Source organism: Pyrgilauda ruficollis, unplaced genomic scaffold, assembly GCF_017590135.1.
Source record: "Pyrgilauda ruficollis isolate IOZ18807 unplaced genomic scaffold, ASM1759013v1 scaffold21, whole genome shotgun sequence".
Classification (NCBI taxonomy): Eukaryota; Metazoa; Chordata; class Aves; order Passeriformes; family Passeridae; genus Pyrgilauda; species Pyrgilauda ruficollis.
The window spans coordinates 9,003,870-9,024,810 of record NW_024520318.1 but is presented as its reverse complement, the minus strand read 5'-3'; the positions used below and the strand labels follow the sequence as shown (position 1 = coordinate 9,024,810).

Here is a 20,941-nt window from a genome sequence, read left to right as displayed (position 1 = left end):
GAGCATCAGAAGGGGTTTGAACTCACTGCTTATCCCTTGCCCCATGTGCCCTGACCCACTCTGTCCCCCCACCCTGCTGCCCACAAGCTCAGTAAGTGCAGGGCAGCTCCTTTCCCAAGTTTCCTGATGTGACCTGTGGAGCTTTGGTGTCATCCATAGCCAGTCTGAGCACCTTTGGGAGGCTCAGTCCTGCCACTGGAAGGCTGTCCACACTGAAAACTGAGGGATATAAGAGATTTGACCATTACAACAAGCAGAACTACTGAGAAGAGGCTTAAGGGTATCCAAAAGACAAATCCAGGTGACCTCAATTTAATCAGTTGCAAGGCACTAACTCTGCTCCTACCCTGGCTTCTCACCACCTTCCTCCACTGCCTCCTTCACCTGCTTCTTGTCTGCTTGTCCCTCTTTGCTGGGGTCTAGTTCTCTCTTCCTTGACTGGACAAACAAAGCCAAGGCAGACCTTGCCCCCTGCCTGGGGTGAGTTGCAGACCTTCCTCCAGGCAATGAAGGCGATGGGAACCCATCAGTCCTGATCCTGGGTGGCGTGTTTCCCAACCAGAGGTATGGAGGGCTCAGGAGAAGACTGGAGAAGCTGAAGGACGGGTGGGGCAAGACCACATGTGTTGTGACACAGCAGATGGTATCTACTGTGGAGAGAGATGGTTTTTAGCTTATTTATGGTAATAAATCTGTCACGCTCTCCTTTATCCTCCCTGAGCATGGCTCATGTCCTCCAGCCAAGTGCCCAGATGACCCCCAGTGCCTGAGAGAAGTCAAAAGGAGACAGACTCAGGCCTAATGCTGGGTGCTGCTGCTGCAATCACGACATTTCCAAGGGCACTCAGAAGCTCCAGAGCAAACTCGCAGCCCCGCTTTTCCTTTGAGCTCATGCTTGTGCCATGTGGGTGTCTCCTGCAGACAACAGCAGGGAGGCAGAGGCAGAGCACCCTGCTGCCCTCCATCCCTCTGCCATGGCCCACACCTGAAAGGTGACATTTGGGTTTGCAGGGGGCATTTCCATGTGCAGCCTCAGCTCACGCCGGGTGGGCTGCAGGGAGCACAGGGAAGCTCACAGGAGCTGTTCTGCTCCCATCCAGGCTTCCCCTTGCTGAGTCACCTCGGGGTGGCTCCAGCCCCTTGGCCAGTCACTCCTGATGAACGCTGATGTAAACGAGTGCCGGGCGGGCCCTCGCTGCTCCACGAGGAGCCAAAGCCTTCGTCAGCCCTGGGAGCTCCTGGCCAAGCAGCCATGTGGTGCTCTCACCTCGGCCGAGGTGCCACAACACGTTCCAGCCTCCAAGTCGGGAAGCAGCTACCAGTTACTGCCTGGGGGAAGATGGTGAGATAATGCTGTGCTGTGGGAAAGCAAGCCAGGGCACCCGGCTGGGCCTGCTGCTACAGCACCCCAGGAAATGAGAGTGCAGGGGAAAAATCTGCTCAGGGACCTTTCCCTTTTAGAAAGCCCATGAGATGCCATGGAGGGTCAGGGAAGCAGCAGTGAGGCAATGGCTCCCTTCTGTTCAGCAGCCACCAGGATGGTGTGGATGGAAAATGGAGCCAAAGGTGAGACTGAAGCAGTCCAGCCTTCCCTGGGAGGGATTGTGTTTGAGATGCTGCACGAGGCACCAGCTTGCTGTGATGTTTGCACATGACTTCTCCCAAAGGGTGTGAAGGATGGGCATGCAGCTGCTCCCAGCCACTCAGAATCCTCTGTGCCCACGGGGCACTGGGAGGGAGACACGGATTTGCTGTAACTCTCATTTGTCCAGGTCAGCGATGGGGTAGAGGAAAAGAGGGCACAAACACAGGCTCTGTCCCATGGAGCAGACAAGATTCCCAAATCCCTGGCTGCTGCCAGGAGAGCAGGGTTGAGAAGTGCTCTGCTGACCTGCTGGAGATCACAGCCCCTTGTGCAGCAGGGCCCAGCTGGAGGCAGGAGGTGAGGGTGACAGAGGCATCCAGCTGTGGAGCCGTATCCTTCCCACCACACCTGATATGCCTGTGAGCCACAGGCCCCAGTGCTGGCAGTGGCCCTACCAAACACCAAATCCTCCCTCCTCTCCCATCTGTGGAAGGACCAGGGCATGCTGAATTTGCTGGTGCAGGGGGCAGCCTGGCCAAACTTCCAGCTCAGCTTCATCCCCACTGGAATGAAGAAGAGCAGAGGCACAGTGTGACTCAGCAACATGGAGAGGAGCTGCTGTTCCCATCTGGCTGGTACAGGGAGCGGGACAGTGGGGCTGGAGGCCCTGGGTCCCCTCACCCCATCCTTGCTCTCCTCCATGCAGCAAGGGCAGCCTGAATGGATGGCACGGGTCAGCCCTGAAGAGCTGGGGCTGTGCCACCACGCTGCCTTCACAGAGCACCCACCTCCACAGTGCCAACCACCTTGCTTTATCAGCTGCCAGGAGAGCAGGTGGGAGAAGGGGAGCACACATCTTCCCTCTGACAGGGTGATCCCGTGTGGCCATGCCACCCATGGGGCCAGCTCCAGCAGAAATGGTCTCCCTGCTCTGCCTTTGGGTCCCGTGGGAGCAGCTGCTGTGTGGCTGGTGGCTCTGTTCAAACAGAGGATGGCTGCTCGCTTCCTCTTGGCCAGTGTGGGGCAACTCGCTGCCTCTCAGCCATGCCAGAGCAGAGTTGAGTGCTCACTCTCCTCCTTGAGGTGGCCAGAGCTGCCAGGGTGGGGCAGCTGATGAGCTGGCATCAGTGCCAGCAGATCGTGGGCAGAGGCTGCTGGATCTGCATGGTTCATGCAAACGAGACACTGCCTTTGCTGGTGGCATCCCGGCACTGGGGCGGATGTGACTGTCCCTGTGCAGGCAGGTCTGTGCTCGCTGCCCCTGGTCCACACAAAAGCCTGGTGCTTTCTCAGGGCAGCTCCCTCGACCCACCCGAGGGCTGGAGCTGGAGTGGTCTGGGCTTGCCACGGCCTCGTGGGAATGGCTGAGGGGCCAGGTGGTGTTTGGGAGCCACAGGTGATGCTGCAGCCTGGGCAGATGTGTCCTCGTGGGCTTCAGAGGTGACTGACACCAGGCAACGTGCACACTGACCTGCAGCACGCAGGATGGAGAATAAGGACCGTGGGGTCGGCTCTTCCCCACCCCAAGTGAAGGGGCAGCATGGATGCCTGCTCAGATGTTCCTGCCAAAATGAGGACTAAACAGAGCCTTTCCCCATCAGAACCCTCCCAGGAGACAGCAGTTCACATCCCTTTGGATCATTCCTCCATTCACTGAGGGTATTCTCCAGGCAGACAACTCAAATGGGATTGACTGGGGGTGCCATGAGGACAGTTTATTGCTCTCCAGATTTTCTTCTGGTTGAAATTCTGTGGCAACACAGCCTGAGTTTGCAGGTAACTCCAGGGTGACCAAACTACGTATTCTCAGTCAGCCAGAGCCTGACTGCTATAAAGCCTTGTGAGAGGTCTGTGGTCACAGAAAGAGGAGGCAATAAAAGTGCCAGCTCTTGACTCTGGTCTCATGCTTTAATGACACCCCCTGATCCACAGGCTCCGACTTGTCCTGGAGGAGGCCAGGCACTGCTGCTCAGCACCACGGGCTGGTCACTCCTTGGGTGCTGTCGCGTGGGTGAGCAGGGGATCAGCAAATTTGCCTGCTGCCCAACTCCCAGTGCCAGGGGAGCAGGGAGAGCTCAGGGAACGGGATCCCAGAGAACTCAGGGAACGGGATCCCAGAGAGCTGAGGGAATGGGATCCCAGAGAGCTCAGGGAATGGGATCCTGGAGCCTGCTCTTCTCTGCAGTGAAGGTGAGGCTGTGTAGGTGCTGAAGGAGGTTTCCCCATGGACTTTAGCAGGCACACGTTCTTGCAAAGCTGTGAGTTTCCTCGGGAACAACACCAGACTCAGATCTTTACAATATCAGATCAGCTATCCTTGCTTTTTTCACTGATCTGGATACAAATTTGGACGAAGCTGGAGCGCTGGCCTTAAGCTGGAGCAACCCATCCCAGGAGGCTCCGCTGGTCCCGGCTGGAAGCAGGTGGCTGCCAAACCCCCCGGGATCCCGGTGTCTGCAAACCCGGCAGGCTGGGGCACTCCGGGCCGGGTGCCGGCACCTCCTGCCTCCCACGGCCCCGCCATGCCCGGTGGGCTCCCAGCTTCACAGGCTGTGCCTGGCCGAGAGGAGCCCAGGCTGCCTGGAGGCTCCCCTTCCCCCGGACCACCGGGAACCTCTCTGCAGGGCAGGGAGCGGGGCTGGGACACGGGAAACCGGAGCCCCGGCCGGGGATCCCCACGCCCACCCCGCCGCGCCGGCTGAGGAGCGAGCGCTTCGCGCTGAGCCCTTCTGGGCCCCGCCGCGGCCCGTAGGCGCCGCTGCCCCGGAAGCGGACGGGGCGCTGGGACATTCAAACGGAGCGGAGCGGCCTCGGCGCCGGTAAGCGGGACAGGGACGGCGACGGGGACCGGGACCGGGGAGGGGGGACCTGCGGAGCCCGGCCTAGCAGCGGTCAGCCCGGTGGCAGCGCCGCCGCAGCCGGGCCCCGCAGTTCGCTGTCCTGTCGCTGTCCGGCGGCTCCGGGCCCGGCAGGAGCGCGCTGGCGGCCCGGGCCGCGCTGCCGGGGGGCCGGGGGCTCCTGGCAGGAGAGGCGGCGGGCGAGGGTGCCGAGGGTGCGGGGTTCTGTGCTGCTGGAGCGTTGGCCGGGGAGTGGGACACCCCGGCGGGCGTGTGGTGCGGGGCAGTGCTCACCCCAGAGCCAGCCGGGTGACAAAAACAGGGGCGGCTTTCACCCTGCGCCCGGCTCAGCCAGCGGCCTCCCTCTGCGCGGCCTTCGTGGCGTTTCACTCGTCGTTATCACCGTGCCCAGCAGGGCGGATATACCTGTACCCACCTCTGCCTTCCCTCCGCCCTCTGGGGAATATTTCAATTCCTGGTTGCCCGCAGAAGAAGACTAATAATGAAACTGTAATGCGGAGGGGCTTGTGTCTTTCAGTGCTGCGGTTGCTGACTGCTAATGTGGTTAAAGTTGTAGAAAATACTGTGAAAACGAGCTGTGAATGTTTGTTCTTTACTGGTAAATAAGAATGGCAAATTCCTGTCTCCTGGAACCAAACCATTGTTTGGAGAGTAGTCTCACTGGCTTTTATAAATGTTATCTGCTTCTGTTGCCTTGGCAACAGGAGAAGGTGACGTTCAAAGCTGGTGTAGGCCTACCCGTGTGTGTTGGGTAATAGCTCGGTAGCAGGTCAGTCTATTAGAAGAGTTTAGTTATTGGCCAGCACCAATGGAAAATCTTAGGAACAAGAATCGCAAACCACATAAAGAATTTTTCCTATTTGTTCAGGGATTTTTAATTTTTGCTTTGCATTGTGAAGCCCGCTCACATCCGTGCCCAGTTACTGAAGTAAATCCCGGTGCAATGCACCTTGTTTCTCCAAAAGGGCCGGAGCAGGCACGCCGAGGAGGAGCTGGCTCTGCAGCCCTTGGTCCCTGCTGGGTAATGCCCCCTTCCAGGCAGGGTGGGCATGGTGGAGACTGCCTGGCTGCTTATCCTCTGTGCAACAACAGTGAAAGGGAGAAGAGGGCTGAGTAAGGGCAAAGAAAAATTCCAGGCGTGGTGGGAGTAGGGAAGTGAATATAAATTTCGCTTTTGCTGATCTCCGTATTCTGTCCTGCCAACATCTCTGTGCTTAGAGAAGGGAAGGGAGAGGTTAATGGGCAGCATCCTTATTTAAACTTAGAGTACAGTGCCCCATGGTTCTGGGATAGCAGAGAAGACAGTGAGCCCTGAAATTCTTCATGTACCAGCTGGGGTGAAGTTCAGCTGTTCAGCTTCAAACTTGTCCTGAAGTGAAAAAGAGGCATTTTTATGAAAACACACAGAAGCCAGCAGTTGCACTGGGCTCCATTATCAAGAAATTCTTACATTCTTCTTCGATTTTACATACAGCAAAAATCATTGCTGTGTCCTGTCTATACCTGTAATTTACCTCAAAGTAGCTGAGCATAATTTAGTAGATTGTTTTGCTCCAAAAGCTTAAAAGCTAAAGCACCTGGAAAGGAATTGAAAGTTGCTTGATCTGCTTAAGTTTCATACTCATGTAGCAAAGGTGGAGATGTGACACCATCTACAGAAATTGGTGCTGGATGGAGCTGCAGGCAGTGTGTCTCAGTCAGTAAGAATTAGGAGCTCCCGCAAGATAATTATTATTTTACTTCTGTTGCACTGGGAGGGAGTTCATGACTAAAAAGACAAGCTGAAATGGGTAGTTTTGGTATTTGAAGGAACTGTCCTGTGCAATGGAGAAGTGTCAGTCACTGTGGGAGGGAGGTGACAGGCAGTGTTTGCTTTTGACAGCAACAGTGAAGAGCTTCAGTAAGGATGCAGTTATTTTTGAGGACTCTGGGCTGGACATGACAAGATTTTGCTCCTGATAACCACTAAACTGCTGCTTCTTGTCAGTCTGTCAGTTGCTGCTTTAATTTTCCTGGCTTTTTCAAAGGCAAGGAAGAGCAGATTAAAGGAATCCTGTATATTTGGGGTGGGACAAAATCCCTCTTTATGTGGTGTGTGGGCAGGTACAGTTTATGGGCTTGTGACCACTTATAGGTTATGGAGAGTGATTTGGTGCAGGGCAAGTGTTGAGTACATTGTGAAACCCCTTTCCCACACTGGCATGATTTACAAACCCAGAATTCCTTTTCTGCAAAAATGTTATTCTTCTGTGTCGTTTGGTGTAATCAATAATTTGACACTTTGTTTCAGGAAAATAAACCTTTTTTCCTCTGTATCTGTTTACAACTCTCAGAAGTTTGGGCCTTTCACTGCACTATGGACCAGCTGGGGTCTGTGAGAAGTGCAGCTTCTGCCCAAGGTGCTAAGGAGGGACTGAGCAAGGCAGCTGCCTCCCAGAAGAGCGCCTATGCCAGGCTCCTGCAGAAGCACCACAGCGGCCGCTTCCAGTCCTACCTGAACCACATTGCACAGAAGATGCAGCTGGAAGAAGGCTTCTCCAATGACCCCAGCTTGGATGTGGACCTGCCTCTGAGGAGAGGCCTGGTGAAGGATAATCCAGTCAGGAATGGGATAAACATGCACAGCTATTCACCAGTCAGAACATCTCACCTGGAACAGCCCCTGCCTGGGTTTGAGAACGATAAACCCCAAAGTGCTCTGAACAGATGTTCTCTTAAAAAAAATGCCATTGTTAGTCCAGAGGGAGACTTGGAGGTGGAGGAAGACTATTATGTGTATCAGCGTGGAACTGCATCTGGCCTGTTAAATGTGAGTGACAGCCTTGGTGGGAGAGCATCAAACAGCCTGAGACACCGAGGGGCTCTGCAGAAATCTTCTGGTTCTGATGAGAGGGAGGAGGAGGACATGTGGAGGAAGAAACATAAGAAACGAGGCAGATATCCTGCCAACACTGATACAGCAGCTGGACACTTGTTGACTGAACAGTTTGTTGAGGATGTGCTGGCAATGAATGCCAGAAAAAACAGTCACTTGTCTCCAGGTCAAGCCCAAGGTGAGTTCACTCTGATGAATTGTTTGGTCCATTTGCTACAATTGCTGTGGAATTGAATGCAATGTGTTAGTCATGAATGAGTTAACAGGAGCCAGTCCTGCTCTGTCCAAGTTAGTCAGCCCTTGGTTACCTGTGGGTGGCTTTGTCCTGGTTTACAAGTAAGCCATGTGGCATGTGAAATGCCTTCATGTGGAGCCAGCTCGGTGCTGGCAGGGCCTAATTCCCTGGCCTAAACTCTGTGACTGTGGCTGTGCTGCTTCCAGGATCAGCTCAGGTCTAGAAGAGCCCAATTTCTGTGGTGTAGAGTCCAGATTAATAAGACCACTGGATCTGAGCTGACTCAGGGCACAGTCATGCTTTTCTTTGCATTGCCTCTTTGAATCTGGAGTGCTGGTTTGCTTTTGGTCCAGGTAAATCTAATACTCAGGGGCTAAGATGTCTGTATAATAGCCAATTCCTGATAGAGAGTGTTGACTCCAGGAAATTTTGCTGTTAGTAACAAAGAGACCACATTTTGCAGTACTAAAATGAATGTGCCTCTTAAATGTGATGTTTAAGGCAAAAAGCCTACTTAGGGATAAATAAGTAAAATTTTTATTAAAAGAACCTCAGAACACAATATGAACAAGGAACCAAAACCAGACACTTTAAATTTCTTTTCTCAATGTAATGGGTGAAAACTTTCTCTGAATGTTATTTATGCTGAAATACTTTGATAGCCTGATCTTAATGCGCTACTACTGAAGGAACTCATAAATGTCACCATGTTAAATTCTCTGTAATAAGAGAGATGGATTTCTCAGCTGGGTAAGATCAGCCTGAAGCCTATCACAACTCTTAAACTGAAAATTAAATAACTGTTTAGCTAAATCAGTCTTAAAAACTAAGCCCTAAGACTCAAGAGGGGCAAGTAATATGATTTTTCTGGGTTATTTTTGAGATTGTGGTGATACATAATGTGCTAAAGTTGGTAAACTTCCATGAGTGCTTGTGAGACTGATCACAGATAGAGATTTAATGCAGATTATGGTAAAATTTGTTGATGAGCTTGATTTTTGGGAGGCCTTTTTTTTACATGGTTCATTGTAACACTATTTGTTGTGCTGGCCTGTCGTAATAGACTTCACTTCCTTCAGCTTTTGAAGCGTAGGAAGAGCAGATGACAGATGAAGAGTCTCAAAGGCATACAGTTTATATCCAGAAAAATTACAGGTGCCTACATGGATAAAGTAAAAATAGCCTGGCTTTCAAAAGCAAACACCCCCAGTGACCTCCTGCTCTGGTTGGAAGTGGGGTTGCACAACCCCTTTAAAAACTGGTTGTTTGTTTAGTGTAAACACCTAAAGCAGAAAATGTTGACCCTTGTGTTTGACTTCCCAGGTGGAAAACTCACACTGTTGGAAAGATTATTGGAAAGTTATTTGCACAGCAGTGCCTCCTTTCCTCTTCTTCCCCTGCATGCCTCCCCAGCCACCCTCCTGTGTAGCTGCAACTGGTTACCCTCCAGAAAGCTTGCAGGGATGTGAAAACAGTTTATTGGGGAGGAAAGAAATAGGAAAAAATAAATATGTCACTTGTTTCAGAGAAATGTCTTCTCTGCTGTTCAGTCTGAGTGTATTTTAGGACTCTTGTTTAAGTGAAATGAAGATTTTGCAGTAGGCAAGTGCTTAGGTATAAGAACTCACACATCACAGTATCAGATTAATATTTTCTCACTTCAAAGCTTGTATTTCTCTCTTGATGCTGATATAAGTCATATTATTTTGCATAGGCAGGTGTCTGGTTTGATCAGTTTAAATCAAGGCTTGTGAAGCTGTGATGGCAAGAATTGCTTCTGCCATGAGAGCTAGGCATATCATCTTTTCAGGAGTGACATTTCCTCACAAATTAGCTCTCTTCACACTGTTGTAGGCTTTCCAAAAGGCCCTTTGAGCTAATCTCAAAGGCAAGCATCTCTCTTTATATAATTTCATTTCATTGTCCTCTTCTTAACAGCTCTTCAGCTCAGGCTTAGCTATGGCCGGGTTTACAATGACCCTAAAACTGGCAGAGCTAATAGTGAAGGTGGATATAGTGATCAGTGAAAACCCTTTGAGTGCCCTGGGGCAGGCTGTAGGCAGCAAGGGACTGGTCCCTGTGAATGTCCCTTCAGTGGCAGAGTGATTGCTGTGGCCTTAGAGGAAAGCAGAGTGGTTTATGGAGCCCCAAGCAGGCATCTCTGAGCGCAGGAGCTCAGTTCTGCTGATGTTCTGTCTGGAGTTCCATACAGAAACTGCTTTTCATGGAGGCTTTGCAGCTGAGAGAGCTGAGTGTGAACAGAACTTTGTTGTCCCTTATGTGATACGTGACATAGTCATGAGACTGCAGGTTGGATTCCCTGTGTGGCATCAGCACTCTTGGATTTGGGAAAACAAAGCTGCAGATAGAGGAATCCCACAGTTGCTCCCTTCTGTGCAGTTTTAACCTCTGTAAGGAGAATCACTGTAAAACCTTCTGCTCTCAGGTTTCTTCCCAAACAAAACCCATTAAACCAGAAGATAATCCTAAAATATCACTTTAAATTGTGATGCTTAGAATTTTTAATCTAATACAATTTTCCTCCTGGTATTTTCCCTTAAATCTCCAATGCTCTAGATTCTTTGGGTGCTAAAATTTGGTTTAAACTTCCTTAACAGAAAATTATCAAGTCCCTTGGGTTGTTTTCTGGCTTTGATCAAAGGCTCTTAGCGCTTTTCCACTTCATTCCATAGTTAGTAATCAAAATCTTCTTTCAGACTAAGTGAAATTGTTGTTGTAAAAGGGCTTAAAGCCTCCTTTTTCTTGAGGACAGATGTGCTGACTCTTTCTGCAGCATCTGTCTGTCATGTGCCGGGAGTTGAGATTTGCATGGCTGCTATGTGGAACTTCAATATTTGTGATGCTTTGCTTTCTCAATAAGTAGGTTACAACGAGTGCTATGTTTTATTTGGAACACTAAGATTTCAGTTGCGTTTTGAGGACATGCACTTGTTAGCCTTTTTTTTGAGGGAGAATTGCTGTTTGATAGCACATTCCCAGGTGGAAAGCCTAGAAATCAGACATCTTCAGGAAAGGACTGTCCTCCAAATGTGGAGTACCATCTCCCAGCCACGCTTGATTTCAGAGGATCTTGGGAGCTGGAGTACCTGGGAATGAGGTGGCTTTGTTGATGTTGAAACTTGGGTGGGGCAGGATGCTGGTCAAGGCTGATTGCTCTGAAGTAGGTTCAGATTTTGCAGGGCTGGATATATTGTCTCAGTCTGTATCTGCAGACAGCTTCCTTGGGAAGAACACTATCAGCTTCCCTAGGTATCCTGCTGAGGCTCCTCTCACTAAAAACTTCAGGTTTATGATGTGATGGAGGTATCTTGCCCATCTGTTAGGGTCAGCATGCCCCCTGAGTGGAAGCAGACAATTCCTGGGTAACAACATGAAACAGTGGAAGATTTCCACAGCCCTTTCTGATTTATCATCTGTCTGACACTTGGCATTTATTTGCCCAGCCTGTGGTACTTAACCAACTTGGGCAGCTTCCACGAAGGAGTGGTGCTGGCAAGCAGGCTGGTGTTTAGCATCAGAGCTTTAAAAACAATTGTTGCTGTTGGATGGTGGTGTTGTGCTTGTGGCTGCAATCCTGACATTTAAAAGGTTCAGGATAGGTAAAGGAAATATCCTGGACTGGCTTTCCCGTGTGTTTGATGGGAACAGTGCTCAAGAATATCAGCCTTAATAAGATGGCAAAAGCTCAGGTATTTTGTCTTCCCATGGTATGCTGCAGTATAATTGTGTGTTTGCCTTTGTTTCTCTGGGGGGACTTTGGAGGAAGAACCACATCTTCTCCTTTTCCTTTCTTGTAATACTAATTTGGGATAATCATACTTTTTAGCGGCTGAGTCTTCCAATTCTTGTGTGGTGAAGTTCAGGTCTCAAGAATGCTGTTATCTCCCTATCTGGCACCAGTAAACATGAGCCAGCAATCTCCTAAAGGCCACGGGAATCAGCTCAATAAATGGAGAATGTTGGTTGCTGTGGAAATCTTTAAAATGTAGCTAATCTTGCCAGGTTCAATGTAACGTTCCTTAGATGACGTTAATCATAGTAATAAGATATGTGAGAGAAGGGAAAACTGGATTTACTGTATGGCCCCATCTGAGAAATGAAAAATATGAAAAATACATGAAAAATAGAATGCTCCTTTCTCTAATGGTTCAGCAACGTCATCACAAACATAAATTTCTCTTGCTTTTGATAGGAAAAAATGTTGCATTCCTGAATCTTGTGCAACTAATGTTTTTTGGCAAACATCAGCTATAGTATGTGAGTTAATATCTGATGTATCCTCTCTTGGGGAGATGAGATCTTGCCCTTGCAGGGACTGTGTTTTTTGTATGTGATCTAATAACTGTCTTCTGTGCCCTTTACCAGAGCCCTAAGCACACCATGCTGCAGAAGGAGCCCTTGCATTTGGCAGCAAAGCTCTCACCTCTGTGAATGAAGGAGCTTCCTTCACCTACTTAGTGCTTAGGTGAAAATGTTCCTCAGTGGAAATACATGTTGTTGCTGTTAACCTGTTATTTTTTTTTACTTTTTTTTTCTACTCACTAGCCCCCATTATGCGGTGCAGGTAACTATGCCTGTCAGTGTGGTGTTGGTCCTAGGAAAATAATAGGCTCATGGAAGAATTGAATTGATTTTTAATTCATTTTACATCATTTCATTCTTGTCATCAATTTATTTAACAAAGGTCCTGTTGAGCTCTTCAGTGTCAGTTTCTTATGAGATTAGGGTTTTGATGCCAAAGGTGTGAAAATGGATGTTACTGTGTGAACTTAATTAAATCACAGCGCATGTGCAATGGTTTAAAACCTGTTTAGTCAAACTAAATTAATTAATTAAATACAGCAATAATTTTAGAATTGTTACCAACAGGTGTGTCTGGTTCTTGCAGTGTCATGTCCTGACCCTGTGCTGTTTTAATATGTCTGTCAGTCATCAGGAAGAAAATATGCTGTAGGATTGAAAAGGGTTTTTTTTTGATGACTTGCAGAGTATTGAATAATGCGGGTAGTTACTGGCAGCCATCTGGATCACTTGGTGGACTGGGAGCAAGCAAAACAAAATCCATTTATTGGATTGCCAGCTCAGAGCCATGATAGCAGTGTGAGGAACTCAGTGTGAGAAGCAACAGCTTGGAAAAAAGTTTTGAGCTCTTGGTGGATTAATCAGCTGAACGTCCTCCTCCTGTGAAATGTGGCCAAAAGGGTAATGAATGAGCATGGGAATTGGAAGATGGAGTATGGACTCTCTGTGACTTTGGCACGGCAGCAGCAGCTTCTGGAGTGTTATATCCTGTGGTGATGCCCTCAGTTTGAGGCGGATGGTGATGAATTGATGAATACTCAGAGGACAGCCATAGGGAAGATGAAAACGCTGGGATTGTGAGTGATTGGAGAAACCCTGCTTTAGTTATCACAGAGATGCTTGGGGGAGGAGAGTTTTCAGTAAATTGCCTACATGGGGAACAGATGTTCAATAATAGGCTGCTCAGTTGAGCAGATTATGATATAATGCGTTTGAGGCTAAACAAATCCAGGCTTGAAATAACAGCACAATTTAACAGTGAGGGTGAATGACCATTGGAACAGTTTTACCAAGGCTTGTGGTATGTGAGCTGTCACCAGCACGTTTAGAAGCCCTGATAACAATTTCCACCCCTGAAAAATGCTGTCATTCAAACAGGAGTTAATTTGTAAAAGCCCTCTGTCCTCTGCTGTCCATGAGGTCACTCAGATCATGCACCCCGGTCAGGTCTGGCCTGTTATTCAGGTGATGTCCAAGTGTCTCCTTCACCACGGATATCCAGGTAGGTTGGCCGGGTTCTTTGCAGCTGAATTCACAGGCTCTTGTGGTTCCTCTCTAGCCTGTGGCTGCTGTGGATTTTCTCTGCTGCCTTCCTGTCCAACTCTGCTCCTAGCTTTCCTGTCCCAAATGCTGTTGCCCATCTTTTGCCCTCCCACCCCAATCCCCTGCTCACCGTCACCATTAAATGCTGTGAGCTGCATATCCCAAACTCCCTCTTGTGGGGAAAGCCAAGCTAGAGAATTGAGACTTGGCTGGGGCAGGGTGGAAAACAAAATGTTGTGATCTATTGCATAAAATAATGTCTTCTGTGACAAAAAGAAAAAAAAAAATTCCAGGGTGCTGAAGGAAAATGTCAACACTAGCAGCTGCAGCCCACAGATGTATGTATGGGGCATGTCCTGCCTTGGAGAATATTCCAGCCTCTCTGCAAATAAAAGCCAGCGGCCAAAATGTGGTTTTGTTCAGTTTGTATGTTTTTAGGCATTTTCCCCCACACTGCTATGGATTGTGATTTATGTACCTACTGCACTGAATGTATAGTATGGGGAATGGTTCATCAGCAGAAGAACACATTCAGCAGCAGCTTGGGTTACCTCAGGATATGTAGGAATCTGAAGGCAGTTCTTTGATTTCTTCAGCTGTTAATGTCTTCTACTATGTTAGCACCTCCTGTCAGGTATTTTGCTTTTCAAAGCCTCTTAGCTTCTTCTGATCTTTGAGCAACTTGCTTCTCTCAAACTACTGAAGCCTAGAAAAATCAAAGACAGAACTTCCACAATATTGTGTTTTTAAAGTGTTTTCCTTGAAGTCTTGAAGAAGCCTTTTCACAGTGTAGTTGCTGGATAAAACAAAGAGTAAAAGGCATTGTGGAATATGTTTAGGGAAGATGGAAGGACGAGGGGGATGGAAGCAGCCCTGACCCACATCCCAAGGCAGGAGTGGAAGCCTGGAGGAGTGCAGTCATCAGGCGGAGTAGGTAGTGAGGAGGTCAGGAGCAGGGTGGAGCAGGTTCACAGAGAGTCCTGAAAACCAAAAGAGATGTACCCCCTCCCTGACAACACCACTGCGCTGCTGCACGCAGCTGGAGCACAGTAACTATTTTGATAAACTTTTAGTCTATTGCTACTAAATGAGTTTCGTCACCAGCCCTTCGTTCAGAGCCTGGAATGGTATCCTTGGCTCCTGCGCTCCTGTAGTACTCCTGCAACACAAACCCTGCTGAGGAATTGAATAAAACTGCAATTACTGTCAGAGTTACTGAAGTCAAAAGCCTGCAAGCATGAGGATGCTTGGAAGTGTTTTGGAAGTGGAAGCATGGTGTCGTGAGCACATGATCTTGGCGATCAGGAGCAGTTTCCACAGCATTGTTTTCAGCAGCAGAAAGAATCCATTGTGCATTTTTCTTCATTTCAGTTTTTCAAAGCCTGGGCCCTTTCTGAAAGCCAAAGTCAGCAAGACTATTTTCCCTAGTTCCATATTGAAATCTGGGGACATGCAGCACAGGAGTTTTTAAGAAGTATGTGCAGCTTAAAGCAAAAGAGCAGTGGCAACATGTGCCTTCCACCATATGTGTCCTTTCTACCTCATTTTCATGAATCTGGAAACGAGCATCTCTCTCTACTTCTGACTTTCCTTAATATCCATGGACATGCCACTTTTTTGCTACCTTCATTCCTAAGTCAGAGTGTTTCATTCTCAGTATTTCATTGTAAGAATGTTGGATGTCTGAATCGTTTATGATCAGCTGCAGTGGCACAGTCACTTCCAAAGGCAGCTCATGGCCCTAAGAACTCCCTCACAAACCATGACAGCTTGTGTTTCCCCACCTGGAGTCACTGGCTGGGGGATATGCTGCCTGTGGCCAACTTGTTTCCCATGTGGTGAGGATTCCCTTTGTTCTTTTGTGGTTGGATGTTCAACTCTTCTGTGCAGATTTTGGCAGACTTTCTGCCAAAGCTCTTTGGAGAATCACCTTCTCCAAAGAGGCAGGATGAGAGAGCTCTCTGGGTTTGTTCCTGGATGGCTGCACCCATGGCTCACAGTGTGCTGGTGCACAAACACAGCCATGCCCATAGACAGCCTGCTGGCTGGCTCAGGCAGAGCTGTGTTATGTTGTAGAGAGTTGTTGGTAACCAGTTGGGCTTTTCCAGTCCTTTGAATTACTCCTGAACTCATTTTAGAGCTGTGTGGACAGGCTTAACTTAACATGTCTTCTCATTTTATTTTGATTTGTCTTCATGGTGGAAAGTTACATTTAGATTTATGCTGTGGCTGGACCCTGGTGGCCTATCATAATGGGTCAATTAGTGAGGCTGGGGGGCCTGGGAGCTACTTCTGACAGCTGGATTTCAAGGCAGCATCCACTCAGTTCAGGACATTTGCATAGAATTTGCATTTTGGCTGAGCCCGTGCATGTAAATGTAGGTTTGCATTGTCTCTCTTCTTTGAATGACTGTTTAATTAACTTTAAACTTAATTATGCAATCTGCCATCTGTCTAAATCCCTACAGTGCTGTTATATTACCATTCTTTTTGAGTTCCACCAAGATAGTCCCTTCCCGGAAGTTTTCCCTCCTTTTCAATTATTAAGATAATTTCAAATTGTTCACTTCCTTGGCTGCTTTTGAGGAGGACTCACAGCAATGTTGTAGGAACTCTTAGCTTTAACAATGATCAAGCTGCAGCTGATTGTGGTCTGGCTTGGACCAAGCAGAGGAATGTGCTGCAGAACCTCCAGTTTAAGATTCTTTGAATTTACATTTCATGAGAGAAGAAGGATCTTCTTTTAGTTGCTTGTGATAAGGAGAACACACTCAGATTTTCTCTTGGACTCCAGATTGAGCATCTGAAATATTGCCTACCACGTTTATCTCCTGCAGGTCTCTGTTGCAATGAAACATCACTGAACTGATAACATATCACCAAGTCTTGCCTTTCCACTCCTACATCCCTAATGAATTCTTTCCTATGACATACTCATTTGTCTCTATTGCTTTGTCTTTAATCTTGAGCCATCTACTTTATTTAAGCTCTTGGCTTCAATATCCTGTAAAATTCATGGAAATGGTTCTGTTCCAAGGCTGTCCAAGAACTCTGAACTCTTTTACTTCATATTTAGAGAAATGTGGAAGCTCGACTGTTCTAACATAGGTTGAAACAGAGCTGTGCTTTCAGTGAATGTGGTGGATGGGGTTTGGTCCTGTATGTGTACTACTGGGGCTCCAGCACAGAGATTGATTCCAAGGAGTGTCTTTTTAATTCCTGGTACAGAACTCCTTCCCTGAGCAACTATACCACCAGCTGTCTTTGTGTTTTTCCTTTTAAAACTAAATAGAACAAAAAAGGATTTGGCTGTTACCATTAGTTGGGCATTTAATCTCTTAAATCCGCAAAATATTTTGCAAAACATAAATAGCTTGTTACTTCTGGCCTGCTTGTGACCAGTGTTTTTGTTGACATAGCTCACATTTGAGATCACTTCAATGGTGTTTGTTGGTTTTGTCTGTTGTTTTTGCTTGTGCGTGGTAATTTGATCCCGGATATTGTAGTAGTCATTTAAGTGCTTGGAGATTTTTGACTTCATCACTTCTATAATACGGCATCTACTGGATGTCACTGGTGCATTAGAAATTCAAAACAATCTAACAAACATATTTTGGCTTTTAAATTTTGAGAGGGAATTATTCTAGAGGCTTCTTTGAGCTGCAGAAAATATCAAATAGCTCTGAAATTGCCTGCTTAAGTATATGAAAGGGGCAGACACAGGGATCCTAGCAAAACCACCCTGATGTTAATGCAGTTTGTACTGGCAAAGCGTCTTCTGCTGGCAGAGTTTATTGCCTTTGGAGGATGAAAGGGGCAGTTGCCTGGTACAACAGTGCCAACAGTAGGTCTGTGCCTGTCCAGAGCTCCCAGCCAGGAGCTGTGTCCCCCCAGCTCATCAAAGCTGTGCAGAGACAGATTCACAAAAGTACCTGAGATTAGTTGTTCAGGGGCTGTGTAGGTTTGTGGACTTTTTAATGTCCCAGATATCTTTCCAAAACAAGGCAGAGTTTGTGTTGGCTGAACTTTGGTACTGAGACTATTAATACACACTGTTACACATCAGCATCCATAGTGCCTCGTAAAGTTGCAGATAGAACTTCCTGGCAGCTCTTGGAGAGTATTCATTTGCTAAAAGACCAACTTTGATGGTTTCTAAAATTTGCTTTGTCAGCTCTGCCAGGAGTCAAGGGCCAACTTGAATTGACAGATCTGTGAGGTGATGCCTTGGGCTGCCTTGTGGTTAGACACTTAATTCATTAAATCTCTAGTAAGGATGAGCAGGAACATGCTTTATTTAACTTTCTTGCTGTGTTTAACCTAATCAGTCTTAAATGGGAGTGTGAGACTAACCACAGGCTGGTATCAGGGTAGTTCTTGTTGTCTTTGGTTGGTTAATTTCTGCTTTTGGGGCTAGGGGCTGTGTTGGGTGATCCTTCTTTTGGTAGCTGCCATGTCTTCAAGATCATGGGTGTGCCCTTATCATGTCTTACTAAGTGCACAGCTGGGTTGTCTTGAAGAATTACTTGGAAGTTTTGAAGGAAATTGGTTTAAGTCATTGAAATGAGTCAGCAATGAAATGGAACATTGTAGAAATATGGACAAATATTTAGGAACTTTGTGTTAAGAGTGTCTCATTAACTGATAACAAATTGTTCTATTGCATGTTACCAGTTCTGGGGGTATGCTTCTGTTTCTTCTCACGCTTATGCTCACTGGAAAACAGGGTTTTCCAAAGATTCCTTGCCATAGCTAGACCATGATCTAATGCTGGGAAGCCATGGAAAATCCTTTTAGCAATAGCAGAGTTAGTGTACATGTTGGTGTCCAGTCACGGACTGATAAAAGTAAATAGCAGATGCAAGTATTTTTTATTGAAAAAGTTTGTAACAATATTGTTCTGTCCAATCTTTGAACAGTATTGTTCTGTTCAACATAAATTCCTTTTTTTTTAATGTAAAAGGAACCATTACATGCTGAGATAGTGTCTGGGAGGGGCCAGACACTGCGGAGGTGTTACCAGCACTGCTGTGATGCTTTCACAGTCCTACCCACTCCAGGGAGCTGCCTAACTATTGTAGGCATCTACATAAATAATATAGATGGAAAGCTGGAAGTTTGGAGGTGAAAATGTCTGGTGAAAGGGTAGATGCCCTTTGGTAGGAAAGGGAGAAACTATACCAAGATCTCCTTATCTTGAAATTCACTTGGATCTCTCAAGTAAAACTGGTTCTTGCTGGATCCTGGGTGGGAGTTGTCATGGATGTGCCAATAAAGATTCAGCAATACTTTCCTTCTCTGCTGGCAGTAATCAAAGAGATTGTCAGGTGTGAGAGGGCAGTTAGAATGTTTTATTTTTGGGAAATAAAATTGAGGATCTTGATTCTTTCTTATGTAAAGCAATATGCAAATTTTAATATAAAATTAAAGACTTTCTGGCCTTGCTATCTTCATGTTTAGTTGAGCATTTTAGTTGATTTAGTTGACCATCTAGTTGATCAACTGACTAATAGATGTAAATTTAATTAAATGCAGTACTTTTCAAAAGCTAAACTCTAGAGTGATTTTGTATAAATTATGTCCAAATAAGCTGATTTAAAACATCTAGCCTTCTCTCTTACTGTAAGCCAGATCAATTATTCTGGGAAGCTGCCTGCATGCATTTTTTTCACCCCAAATGAGAAAAGATTAATAGGTACCTTGGTTTAAATACCAAAATGTGCCATTGTGTGATGTCATTGTTGTGATGGAAATGAAGTGAGGTGGTCTGGATTTTGGATGAAGCTCCAGTGCTGTCCTTCCAGCATAGCTCAACCAGCCACTGCATCCTTTCTGCTTCTTTTCCTGGTGTCCATGATGGGAATAAAACTGAGTGACTGATTGTGAGCTGTCCTGAAAGCCCATGAATACACCCACTTTTCTTTCACGCCTCTCTGGCTGTGGAGGTGGGAGTTGTGTGTTTGCTTCCCACAGGTGCTTCCCTTTAGCTAGTTTGAAGGGTTTCCCTGCTCCCTGGTGGCACTGCTGATCCTATTTAGGTGTCCCTCTGTCGCTTTTATAGGGAGCCTCCATGCCTGGTGCAGGTGTTGGGATTTTTTCCCAACCCAAATCTCCCTCCAGAGGACTTCAAGTACGGAACAGTCAACCACCTTTCCTCAAATTATTAGTCCTTTGTCATATCCCATTGAAAATGGCAGAACATCTAGAAATCCCAGGCAAGTGTTGGCTACATCCACAGGGAGCATCTCTACATCATCTCTGCAGCCAGATAAACACCTAAACGTGTTGCATTTGCTGCATGTTGTGAATATTTACATGTTGTGCACTGGAATTGCTCTGTGTTCAGGCCTGAGTGGTTCTGCACAGCAGATGTGTTTGGTGCTCTGTGGTTGCTTCAAGTCTTCTGTTAGGATGGACCAGCCAACCTCAGCTCTGCACTTTAGTCTTCCTTCCAGTGAAATTATTTTAAATTTTTTCTTGTATTCATTGCTTAATAATTTATTTAGTATTTGGTTATTTTAATGCCTAGAATGTGTTGCTACTTTGTGTGACATCCTGCCATGAGAGATTTTGTTCTGTCTTACAAATCACTCAACTGTGACACCAAGGAAAATGTAAGACTGACACATATGGTGCTGGAATAGGGTTTAACCATGTTTGTGATAGATTTTTCAGAAAGAATAGTGTCAATATATCCTATGCTGTGTAGAGTAGTTAAGTTACAGTTTGCTTTGTGGAATGATGTTTGTTTATGCATCAGAATATTGATGCTGGGCAGTGGGGGCAGCAGGAAAGCCCATCTTGAGAGGTATTTTTAACTTCAGTTTTAGGGGACAGGTGCATTGCAGAAACAAATACTGACTCTAGTTGAAACAGATGGTGACCTGTAGTTAGGTCTCTTTTAAAAGAAGAAATACAAGAGATTACAGTCATGCAGAATTTGATGTGTTCCGGTTGAATGCTAATTGTGACAGTTGCCTGTGGCTTTGTAACAGGGGTGGCTTTGTTTAGCCATAAATGTCATGGCCAAGGGGGCCAAATACTATCCAAAGTGGCTGTGTGTAAACTGCTGTGCAGGCCAGCCATGTTGAAGCAGAGTTTGTTGAGTGAATTTTGTCTTTGAGTTTTGTTTTTGAGTTTGAGAAAATGAAAAATCCCTTCACAGAGCAAGCCCAAGGTTAAAGTGCTGAAAATGTGCAGATGCCTTTCTGCATGTCTGCTTTTATCACACAAAGATGCTTCTCCACCCTTTGCTGTTGCTGTACATTAATTTTGACTGTAGGGGCCCCAAATTTTTTGAACCATTGGACAAGCCAAGTTTTGGACAACTCTTCTCTGCCGTGCCGAATTCTGGCTCTTAGCTTGCTGCCCAATTCATGAGATATTTTTTTGCTTTCACCCCCCTCTGCATTTTAGTTTTATGCTCTCTTATTTTTTTTTCAGCTCCTTCTTAATTATATGTTAAGTTTTAGCCTCCTTTTTATCCCAGGCTCTTTAATTCATAGTAGTATTTTCTGTGACTT

At 46.7% G+C, this 20,941-nt stretch overlaps 1 protein-coding gene across 2 annotated transcripts in view; it reads left to right on the top strand.

The window, feature by feature from the left end:
• Positions 1–4,342: 4,342 nt before the first annotated feature.
• Positions 4,343–20,941, top strand: part of DIS3L2 (DIS3 like 3'-5' exoribonuclease 2) — a 181,360-nt gene continuing 164,761 nt past the window's right edge. The window contains exons 1-2 of one of the 2 annotated variants that reach the window (XM_041467906.1): positions 4,343–4,404; positions 6,777–7,496. In XM_041467906.1, the coding sequence (XP_041323840.1) occupies positions 6,800–7,496 (697 nt within the window). In that variant the 5' untranslated portion in view covers positions 4,343–4,404; positions 6,777–6,799. Of the gene's footprint in view, positions 4,405–6,733; positions 7,497–20,941 lie in introns of both variants that reach the window. The other variant, XM_041467905.1, reaches the window with a different exon arrangement.